Raw genomic sequence first — 12,548 nt, 5'->3', positions numbered from 1 at the left:
TAGTAATTTATGTTATCCTGCATAGAATGACCCCAAGAGTGGATTGGAGTAAAGAAATATGTTGCCTGCACTTTTCCCGTCCAGTAGAAAAACTCATGCTCGTTTGGATCTGCGGGATAAGCGTATTCTAAAGACAAACATAAATTATTAAATAAAAATAAGAAGATGATGTAGAATTGCCAATGAGACAACTATCCACCAAAGTTAAAGTAAAGTGGATGTAAGCAATTATAGGCAACCGTACGGCCTTCAACAACGAGAAAAAACCATACCGTATAGTCGGCTATAAAAGGCCTCGACATGAAAAATATGAAACAATTCAATTGAGAAAACTAACGGCCTAATTTATAACAAAACAATTAACGACAAACAAATATGACAGACACAAACCAACGACAGCCACTGAACTACAGGCTCCTGACTTGGGACAGGCACATAAAGAATGTGCACTGAACAGAAAAAATAAAATGTTTGTCATATTTGAATATTATAAAATATATAATGGTTGTAACAAAGGTACTTGGCCTTGTATTCATCATAAGAACTATTTCATATATTTGAACTTATTTCTGATACACTTTCCTCTCTTTGATTCTTGGTAAGATTAGATATACCCAAATAAGCGTCTCCCTTTTGTTAACCTACTTCCAATAGAACGCACAGTGATAGAACAATGGCAACTTTGCTCACAATTTGTCTTCCATTGACCTTATTTGTTTGGCCTGTTGTTTTATAAATGTTTATAGACATATTGTGTTGGAATGACGTCCTTGGATTTGAAAATTTGGCGTTTGATTTTTATATCAATTCTTAAAATACTGCATCTTAAATATTTATTGTGCTTATCTATATAATGCATAGTACATTTTCGTCTTATTTACAAATACGCAGACACTATTATATATATATAATCATAAAAATCTGTCACGAGAAAGATCTCTGTTAAATTTTGGTGTTTCAAAATCAGCTAAACCTGGAATTTCATATCTTTCACCGAGTTTTGGTAATCCAAACTTTTTCAAAATACTATCTGCTTCAACTCTAAAGTCGTGAGGAATAGTTTTCCGTGATTCTGGTAAAATCGAACTTTGCCCGCTATTTGGGTGTTTAGACGTGTCCAATTTAAAGCCTTCCATAGCAGTGTCGACAAAATCCTGTCTAATTTCTAAATGATCAAATAACACTGAACACGTGCGACGCGGATTGCGCATCATATCTTCAAATAGTAGTGGCAAGAGTGGGACACCAGCTTCAACAAAATCTAAGCACGTAGCTATATTTGCAGCCCATGATATTGTGAAAGCGGAAGCTGTTGTCATATTCTTTGGGTTTACAATAGGGGGTGTTCTATCAAGTACAGAGCAGTATTTGTTATACAAAAGCTTGCGAAAGCATGGGAATACAGTAGACAACACTTCACTGTCTAATATGTATCTAGATATTATATCGAATTCTTCATTACCAAATATATTCAAAGACGATGCAATCGTTTTTAAACTGTTTCGATACACATATAGTTGGTAGATATGCGGAAAATTCTTATAAACGTCTCCCATTTGGATTGTACAGCAAGGTCTTGTCTTAACACAAATCATTCTTGCTCTTTCGTCCGGTTTGCACAAAATACGAATTGCTCCTGGCAGTAGCTGTTCATACTCTCCCTTTTCAAAATTATTATTTTTCTCTAGGAAAGCAAGTGTTGTTAAAACATCAGGAGAATTCATTACTAACATACCTGGAAGCTTTGCAAACATTTGCACTAGCATTGTAGAACCACAATGTCCAGTATTAGAGATCCAAATAATAGGAACACGCGGATTTCCGAGATCATGGGCAATTTTATGAAAAGCTGGCAAGGGCATTGTTATCAAACTATGAGCACGTTGAAACTGCTGTATATACATAGGTGTTCTAGGTTGCTTAGTTCCAGTAATATCAACTCCTTCGGGAACCTCTACAAATATAACTTCATCTTTCGTCATACAATATAACGATACTGTCGGCTTGAGTATGTAGTTTGGGTGTTTAAACGCTTTGTGTGTTGTTATAAAATTTGATGGATCTGCCATTGACGTACTAATGAACTTCCGGCGCCAAAATATACTTTGAACATGGACGCTTTGTTTAAATTGCAGGCCATGTTTTGCATCCTTTCGAGTTTTCTCTACCCCAGTCACAGCCCATGTAAACTTCTGAAATGTTAGAACGATAGTTTGTGTAAGTTTGTAGAAGAAATAGGTTAACAGTATAATGATGTATTGTCTGGCTTTATTCAATCCCTTGCTGATATTTTCTAGGTGTTTATTGTCCGATTTAGACTTCGTGTCCATTGCTGTGTGATTCTTTTCTCGGAAGGAAGACATCTGAAATAAAAAAATTATAAATCATACTTCATGGATAAAATTGTAAACAAACCATTATTTGTGAGAGGAAAGTAAGTTGTTGGTAATTTTTTTCCCAGAGTGAAACATCTCTTGAACTATAGATTGAATGTAGATAGCGATGTTTTGTATAGCTGTTGTAGATGTTGCTCCTATTTTGTTAATGTAATTTTTATCAAAAAGCACTTACTTATTGCGTATAAAATTCTAACTGTATTTACCAATGGTCAATATATTCGAAATATATACATAAAAAAAAACAGACAACAAACAAGAACTTACACAAAAAGACTTCAACTCTAATTAGGTTTATGCATTTTTTGAACTACAGAACGTAACCATTGAGGACTTGAATTAATGTGACAAAAATTTATTTATGCACTGAATTCTCTTTGTAAGATTTATCCGTGATGTAGGAGGCAGAGAATAATTTAATTTAGAAAATAGTCATCAGCTAATATATTCTATCATTTAGTTTTTGGCATCTCATCTTCGTGTCCCATGCTTCTATCGCTGGGTTAAGCCTTACGTGAAAATGAAGCTTTATATTTCTTATTTATTAAAATATTTCGCATGACTGGTATATGTGACAGGTTTATGTTCTCGGTGACTTTTATTATACGTAGATGGAGTTATAAATTATCAATTATACACTTGTTTTTATTCTTGTCGTTTCTAAATAAAGTCAATGCATTTGTAAACATAATAAAGAAGATAAACAAATTTTCTAATTACAGGACATTACGAAAAAATGTCCTGATATCTATATTGACAATATCAGTTTTTGTTCTTTGACATTCCTTTCATCTACTACGTTTTCTTAAATCAAATAAATATTGATACACACATGATTTAAATTTTAATGTGTTTCAATGATTCATTCTGGTAGAGTGATCATTTCTAAAAACATACTTTACATGAAGGTATCGCAAATCTGAATAAAATCATCACCATTATATATCGAAATGTATGTTACCTTTAATTAGTTATTCTAGAAAATGTTAAAAATGTAATAATTAAAGCTCATTCATTGTAAATGCACATTTGAATTTCAAAACATCTCAAAATGATATTAATATCTTTTTTTTTGTTGATACAGCTTATTGTTATATCTTATTTAATAATGACAGCAATTAAGATAAAGAGGTGCCACACATCATCTAGATGTGGACCAATGATAGCGCATCATAATAGGGGAAAACTACATGAGCAGGTCAGCGATACAGGCTTCCACATAGATATAATAACCATTCAAATATCCTATGTTGCTTTCTTTTCAAGTTATAGGAACAACACTTCAATGATTTTTGCTTCACTGTATATAATAATAAGATAGATATAAGAAGATGTGGTGTGAGTGCCAATAAGACAACTCTCCATCCAAGTCACAATTTGTAAAAGTAAACCATTATAGGTCAAAGTACGGCCTTCAACACGGAGCCTTGGCTTACACCGAACAGCAAGCTATGAAGGGCCCCAAAAAATGACTAGTGTAAAACCATTCAAACAGGAAAACCAACGGTCTAATCTTTATAAAAAACGAGAAACGAGAAACACTTATGAACCACATCAACAAACGACAACCACTGAACATCAGGTTCCTGACTTATGACAGGTGCAAACAAATTCAGCGGGTTTAAACGTTTTAATAGGCGCCAACCTTCACCCTACCTGAAACAAAAGTGTAACATCACAACAAAGAAACGGACACACTATAAAATATCAACTGAAATGGCTTAACTCAATCAAAAGACATATTAACAAAAACAAGTGAACATACACTGAACGAATAAATTTGATCTATGACAGAATGTAAATACAAAATTAATAAAACAAGGGGGTAAGATGTAAAACTATACCAGAAAGACAACCATAACCTTGGACAAAATGGCGCCAAATAAAATAACGTACACAGGTAAATAAAAATAATTTTGTTGTAAGGTATACATGGAGTACGGAAATAATTTTAGTGTTCCTAGTACGAGAACAAAAGTGAAAATTTGTCGTCATACTAAACACTTATCAAAGGTGGTATATATTAAAAATAGTGAGAGTAGATATAACACTGAATAAGAAGACATTAAAAAACAAAAATACATTACAAATTGTATCAACAGGTCAAATTAACACGAAAGTACGATTTGAGAGTACTCGCAGTTACTGAAAGCTAGTTAAAAGCCAAAAAAATCATGCATCAGAGACTAGTTAACTTAACTTGAAGAGTCTGATGATGCAGACCTTTTATTAGAGTACATGTACCGTAAAATGTGTGGAAATTTCGAATAATTGTTCCATTTTTTTTCTATAACATGCTTGCATTTTACAAATAGTTTTTGTTTATTGGAAAGTGGATATCTTTTGAAATCTTTTCATATTTGTGTTCCACATTGTCGACTTGCTCCTTTGTTCATTTCTGATCTTCGTATTCGCCATACATATGTTGTCATTTCAAAAATAATTCAAACCTGGTAACTTCAAATATCTTCCCATTAGCTTGAAATTAAGATCATACAGTAACGTGTATCTGTTTACATCGTTGTTCTTCCGTCTGTTGAAAGATAATTGTCCCATTTGTAATCATACCATATCTGTTTATGTTTATATAGACACCAATGGCTGCTTTACAACGTTTTGTGAAATTTCGTAAATGTAACGACATAAGACTTTCAGCCAACACAGATTATTTTCATATCAATACTCTATTCAGAGCATAGGTTTCCATCACACCGATTTCTGGTGATATACCATGCAAGCCTTTCTATTGGAACTTTAGATTCTCAATTAAAACACAGAATACCCGTGTATGTTCTTCTAAATTACATAAGTGTTCACAGACTCACCCTCTCTGGACGTCTGATCGACATATTGGAAAGTTTTTACCACATAAAAATCCAACCGATTACAATACTAGAATACAAATTTCTCCTGAACAGACAATATTTAGAAAATATAATTGCATAACTAAAATGACTTTTCCAGAAGGCCTAATGATTGCAGATTCATATGTTCTCAAGACGACGTGTAACAGATATGCGTAATTATGCATATCAATTGTTATTATAATAAGATAACTAAGAAAACCAATAACTTTTTGCAAGAGTAATCAAATTTTTTATGAGTTTTCACAGAAATGAAACAAAATATTAATGAATCAAATATTTTAGCGATTGATAGAATGTCTGCAGTTTAATAAATTAATAAATCCATAAGGTAGTTTCTGCAATTTGGGTGGGCTAAGGTAAGGCATGCAAGATTGGACTACCACTGGAAAATAGGGTATGTTACATGTTCATGTGAATACTTTTACAGTAAGTTCTATCTTTTTGTAAAGATTCTGGTCATACATATACATACTTATTTATTCCTTGACCATATTACCGACTTATGTATATATATTCATATTTCTGCATTTTCTGTACTAGGTTGTACATGTCTATGAAATATATGATCTTTAAATTTACTTGCAAGTTAAGATTATTCCAATAGCAGTTTCCTATCAAATATCTGACATCTTCCAAGCTATTTATGGATATGTTTTTATTAACAAAAAATCCTTAACACGTGGAAAGTTGTCAAATAACAAGAAACCAGAGTGTGATATTAAATTAGAATCTATTTATTTTTCTAAATTCCCAGATCGTGAATTTAACCTGAGAATCTACAAAAGTTTCTTAATTTTTCTAGAATTTTGTAAAATCCATAGAAATACATGCATAACTCCTGAAAGAGGGATTTTACAAATTTACTGTAAAATATGTACTGATTACTTGAAGTAAACAAATAACACTAAATTTACCCCAAAAAAAACTTTCAAAATCGTTTCTACTCATATTTTCTTAATCGTCAAAAATAAAATTGTCAAGTTTTGCTTACAAATCCTAATTTGAATTATAATACAGGGTTGTTTTGATAATCTACAGATTCAAATTCATTAAACAATCAGTGATTTCGACACATATACAGACGCCTATTCAAAAATGACACATAGTTACTTAATTCGCCAAGAAAATAATATATTTTACTTTTATTCTGATTTAAACCGTATATAGCTTGATGGAGTGTGACATTTACAGTCAGTTGGACCTTTTTGTAAATTAAAACGTGTCCTGCATTCATAATTTTGATAAATGCGGAAGTGTCATATCTAGATTTCGCTTTTTATTTAACAAACTTTTTACATTAAAGTTAAAACATAACATCAATCAAATTGAATTATCAATTATGCGATAGAGTTGTTTCTTCAGGAAACGTATAGATAATATTTTGTTTATCCCTAAGGCTTACAGAATCGCGAAAAAAATTACTAAACTTATTTATTAGGCATATATATACTAAAAAATAATGCCCACATATTATCAGGCGACCGCTCATCCAACAAAGAATAAAAATAAAATAAAGATGTGTAAATTAAAAAGGGACATTCTTTTATATATATTTTTTAATTTACTAGAACAATGAGTACATTACACCTAAATTTAAAGTATATGTACACGCAAACCCTTACAAAATAGGAGTTTAAATCTTGAATATATAAAAAGTTTTTAAATCCTGTCAATGTATCATAAAAGAGGGACGAAAGATACCAGAGGGACAGTCAAACTCATATCATGTGTCGATGTCTACAGATCTGTCTTGTTTCTGTATGTCGCTATGAGATTACCAGGCAATACTTTATAAATAACAATATTTGTTACATTTTTCCCCCGTTGTAGACTAATTTGTAGATATCACTCTCTATCATTCGCTGTGCTTCTATGAGCAGATAAAGCTAACGGAGAGTGTTGCTCGAACCTATCATGGGGACCGTCTTCAACCTGCAGTGAGGTGTGGGATTTGTCATGTCGATGACCCCAGCAATAAGAAGTGTTCCCTTTTACTGCGTGTCAAGGGCGTGTATGGATTGTGTATTATTTATTAATACACCATGTCCCTTCAACGCAGGTGTTCAAGTCATTTAACTTGACACACTAAGTAAATATAACTTTAACGTCTTCAGATACACACAACTTTAGATGACCTAAAGTAACATCTGTCACTACAGCTAATGGATGATGGGTCAACGACAACATTTTCGACACGTAATTTGTCAGCGTACATACATGGCTTCTAAATGTAGCGTGTACCGCGTTTACAAGTCCTGCTTTTTGTGCAAAATGTATGTATGATCATTTATGTGTCGGAAATGAGTTGAGACGAGGCAGCAACCCGACACAAAAAAGAACAAAAGGCATATATAGGTCTTAAAACGGTCATCCATTTTATACAAATGTCTATACAATTTGTCAAGCTCTTAAAATCGGAGGAGACTTCGAAAGATAACAGACTACTAATCTGGCCGACCTCCTAAGAACAATTTCAAAAGTTTGCAATTGTTGATTTTCTTAAGTCATAGAATTTTCTATTTGATCTTGAGGGGTTTCAATTTTTTTCTGGATTTGTTGTTTGTCAAAAAATTTGTATAAAAACTCCCATGATAGTGAAAGCATCACAAAATAACTAAATATATGGACCTTTCACCAAATAGAATACATGCATATTCTTTAAATATTGCATTCAATTACCTTTGTAACTAGTTATCAAGAACTCCCTTCTGAAAAAGAGGAAACAATATATTCTTATTATTGAATTTATACCCAATAAAACTAAAATAAAAAAAAAATGTACATATATATAAATGCGTCACTTTTTATAGGAATACTACTTCGAAAAAGTAGACCACGGGCAAATGTTTTACATTCCACAAATCTTTTTACTGATTAAGATATGTACCATCAGTTCACACAGTTAATACAAGTTAAAGGGTAAAAGTATACATTTTTATTGCAAATTCAATTTTTTTATAATTTTTTTTTATAGATATATCAAAAGAGTAATCTGTATAAGTTTGACCATTGTTTTCGAAAGTTTTAATTGGTTGTTATATTACATGAGGTATCTTCCGACTTACAAGCGCTCCATGGTCAGTGAAAGTTATGAATTTGCTAATCTAAAATATCGGCTCAATACAAATAAAAGGAACATTCAAGACGGTAAGGGTTTATTCCAAGGGACGTTAGTATTAAGATAATTTATATTCATTACATAAAACGGACCTTGGACTCTTTGTCTTTACAAAGACAAGTGACTATCTCCATTTCAAATAAGGTTCCGTGCCAAGGGCGTCTCCAGGTTAGTTTTGTTGTTTACTGATCACTTCACAATGGTCTTGCTGTGTTTGCTAAACTATAAATTTATAGGTTTAATTTGATAAAAGTAAATAGCATTATCAGGAAGATTTAAACACGTGATAAAAAATTAAATTGGTTGTGGTTGGAATGCTAAATCCGATCTAAACTTTAATTTAAAAGTAAATTTTAATGTTCTACCTGAAATTGTACACATAATCGAAATCAATATTAAATACGACAATAAAATATGGGTGTATGTTTTATCTTGTCGTATAAAAACGACAAAATATCACTAATACACTATAATATAGGTTTGGTGCGTTCGAAGCTCTTTTTATGGACTTACCTGTAATATGAACGGTAAAAAAAAAATATAATAAAATAAAAAATAAAGCAAATTACTTGAAGAGCTTCATAACCAAAAGAGGCACCATAGAATATAGTAAAAACAGTCTACGGTCAACTTTCAAATTGTCTGAGGGGGTTGGATCCTTAGTATCTAAGTCATTTCTAAAATCGACAGCTTCATAACCAAAAGAGGCACCACAGAATAAAGCCAAAACAGTCTACGGTCAACTTTGTCTGAGGGGGTTGGAACCTTAGTATCTAAGTCATTTCTAAAATCGACAGCTTCATAACCAAAAGAGGCACCACAGAATATAGCCAAAACAGTCTACGGTCAACTTTGTCTGAGGGGGTTGGAATCTTAGTATCTAAGTCATTTCTAAAATCGACAGCTTCATAACCAAAAGAGGCACCACAGAATATAGCCAAAACAGTCTACGGTCAACTTTGTCTGAGGGGGTTGGAATCTTAGTATCTTCTAAAATCGACAGCTCCATAACCAAAAGAGGCACCACAGAATATAGCCAAAACAGTCTACGGTCAACTTTGTCTGAGGGGGTTGGAATCTTAGTATCTAAGTCATTTCTAAAATCGACAGCTTCATAACCAAAAGAGGCACCACAGAATATAGCCAAAACAGTCTACGGTCAACTTTGTCTGAGGGGGTTGGAACCTTAGTATCTAAGTCATTTCTAAAATCGACAGCTTCATAACCAAAAGAGGCACCACAGAATATAGCCAAAACAGTCTACGGTCAACTTTGTCTGAGGGGATTGGAACCTTAGTATCTAAGTCATTTCTAAAATCGACAGCTTCATAACCAAAAGAGGCACCACAGAATATAGCCAAAACAGTCTACGGTCAACTTTGTCTGAGGGGGTTGGAACCTTAGTATCTAAGTCATTTCTAAAATCGACAGCTTCATAACCAAAAGAGGCACCAAAGAATATAGCCAAAGCAGTCTACGGTCAACTTTGTCTGAGGGGGTTGGAATCTTAGTATCTAAGTCATTTCTTAAATCGACGAAAAAACTAAAGAAAATTAGAAATTGTCCAGAAATAGATACAATTCAAAAGATATCATTCTATATTCAGAACCGACTTGGTGGTTTCATGATACAATGTAGTATATTCGCCTCGAATGTAGAAATTCATAATTTCGATCTTCGACCAGGTAAAACCGAAGACTTCTAAATTGGTGTCTGCTGTTTCTCCACAATGAAAGCTACATTTATTAGTTGATATAAATAAGAAGATGTGATATGAGTGCCAATCAGACAATTGAAGCTACATTTCTTAATTTTTTGCAGGAACATTTTGACCTTGTTTTCAAATATTGTGCTTTTTTCACTTTTTCATTTCCTTGTTCAAGTTAGTGGTCATCCTGTTGGTAACAGCAGGTTTTTTTGTTGCATGTTTTAGTTTTACGACATCTGGTCTATGCTAGGGGATGTCTTAAACTAGCAGTGAGTCGAGAGTCTTTGTTTTTTGCTCCGTGTTGAAGGCCTCACTGTGATTTTAGATGAAGAACAGCAACAAAAGCGCTGTTCCTTTGCTTTTTGTGTGTGTTTTGCTGTGCATGTACTGGTTTTATGTGATGGATGGATACCCCATATCCTTTGTTTTTTTCTATTGAATAGGCAAAAGGGAAAGTTTAAGCGCACGTAAAACTGGTTTAACCACATTTTGTGTCTGTGCCAAATAAGGCTATCCGCACCATGTTGTTCGTTGTTCTTTGTCTCTTTTTTGTATGTCTGTTTTTGTCAGAGAAGTTGGATATAAGTGCTTGATGTGGTCATTTTAACTGTACGGTATTTTGCGATTCATGTTATCCCTTTTTGGGCATAATAATTAGCGTATTATGAGTGCCCTTCAAAATTTCTTTCAGGACATTATTGCACTAAATAAACCAAACATAAGTTATCGTAACAAATAAATTACATAAATTACGTTTGTTTATGTCCTGAAGACAATCCAATCCGTTGCCATCCCCGAATGCAGTATGACAAATTAGAAATGGTTGTAAGTTTACAAAGTCATGTTCATTAATTAAGAAAATCTAAAGTACACAGATACAAGTTTACAAAACCTCACACTACATATTCCATATGAGAATATCAAAATTGAACTAAAGAGGCAAATTCCAGTGAATTTGTTTCACCATGGCTCACGGGATCAACATTTGAAAGTTGATGAAACCTATTAAACTTTATATATTGAAGAGTCAATATAAACTTTCTACAATTTTACACATATCCATATACATGTAATTAATTTGCATCTACTCGATCTCATTAGTCCAGCCCTTTTCAACTGATGTTCGTCTTATGTTGTAGAAAAACACCACTATATTATCTAGGGAGAGGGTTGAACACTCACAAACATGTTTTATAATAACCCCGCCGCATTCTTAATTTGACTGTGCCAAGCAATGATCTGTATTATTGGGCAAGATGTTTTCTGCGGTATTCCTAAGAAATGTTTCTCTGGGCACATGCATCTGCCATTTATGTTGGCTTTGTATAGAAATCTGTACGCAAAGTACTTAAGATGATAATGAATGACCCTTACTTGTCAGTGTACAGTAGATCAAGGAAGCCGAATAACTAACACAAAAAAATATAAAATAAGACCAGATTAAAATTAAAAAAACAACACAAATAATATCTAAAAACAACTTAAACAATGTTCAGCGAGCGATGGTATGTGTATCAAGTGAACTTTTCCTGAAATCTCTGTGAACTGCAAATCCCTATTAAAATAATCAAATATATATGCATGTTTTTGTTATCCCGGAACTTACCTTTGAAATTTGTCGTCAGCCTTTTAATGTCAATCCTCTTTCCAGACAGTTAAAGCCATGAATTGAAAAATGTCCTTAATAAAATAGAATGCACCCAAATCAATCTTATGAACGTCCCATTTAAAGGGCGGGAATTTGTGACTCTAAGATTAGATGAAACACAAATGTTGTCAACTTGTTATGCATAGGTTACATTTGATACAACTCGTCGAATACACAAATAAATGTGAAATTAAGACTGACATGCACGATTTAGCACATATTTTCCTATTCATCATCCATACAGGAAAGCTATATTAAATAGTAATTCAACTCGGTTGACATAATTTATGACCCAGTCAACATAAAGAGATATACAAATTTTGTGTTATTTACATACGAAAGCTCCTAAAATTTACACTGAATGAATTTGCGTTTCCGACATCTAGATTGGATGACGACAATTTTATAATGTGATGTAAGCAATTTGTCAAATCAAGTATGAAAAAGGTGGAACAAAATCACAAGCTGATCTAACATTTCATCGTGATAAGTCAGTCGTATAGGGCACTGACGTACTAGGCTTCAACAACCAGATGTCGAAATAAAAGGGACAGATTGGAGGAGAAAAACAATTTTTTGGGGAGGGTTGGGGGCCCGGTTTACTTTTTTTCTCTTTTATAAAATATTTAAAAGTTCGTGAAAATAATAAAAAGATATAACATTGTCATCTTAGCTTTCTCAGATATGTCAAATTTGTATATAAGTATATAAGTTCTTAAGATCAAATGATTTTAACAAGAAACTTGTAGCCCTGATAACAACTTTTCTTATATGTTTGATAAGGAGATCGATTAGACAATCTGTCATTTTA

General features: G+C 32.8%; 1 protein-coding gene across 3 annotated transcripts; it reads right to left on the bottom strand.

Moving 5' to 3' along the window:
* Positions 1-467: 467 nt before the first annotated feature.
* LOC127728464 (uncharacterized) lies at positions 468-12,124 on the bottom strand. 3 transcript variants are annotated; one of them, XM_052235853.1, is made up of 4 exons: positions 11,696-12,124; positions 8,474-8,603; positions 7,943-7,971; positions 468-2,363 (listed from the first exon to the last, which is right to left on the bottom strand). In XM_052235853.1, the coding sequence occupies exon 4, from the start codon at positions 2,361-2,363 to the stop codon at positions 912-914; it is 1,452 nt and encodes a 483-aa protein (XP_052091813.1). In that variant the 5' UTR covers positions 7,943-7,971; positions 8,474-8,603; positions 11,696-12,124; the 3' UTR covers positions 468-911. The 3 variants fall into 3 exon arrangements, with proteins under 3 accessions (XP_052091813.1, XP_052091812.1, XP_052091811.1); XM_052235852.1 differs by lacking the exon at positions 8,474-8,603; XM_052235851.1 differs by lacking the exons at positions 7,943-7,971; positions 8,474-8,603.
* Between the last annotated feature and the right edge of the window lie 424 nt (positions 12,125-12,548).

This window comes from Mytilus californianus, unplaced genomic scaffold (assembly GCF_021869535.1).
Source record: "Mytilus californianus isolate M0D057914Y unplaced genomic scaffold, xbMytCali1.0.p SCAF_2, whole genome shotgun sequence".
NCBI lineage: Eukaryota > Metazoa > Mollusca > Bivalvia > Mytilida > Mytilidae > Mytilus > Mytilus californianus.
This window is presented reverse-complemented; position numbering and strand designations above follow the sequence as displayed.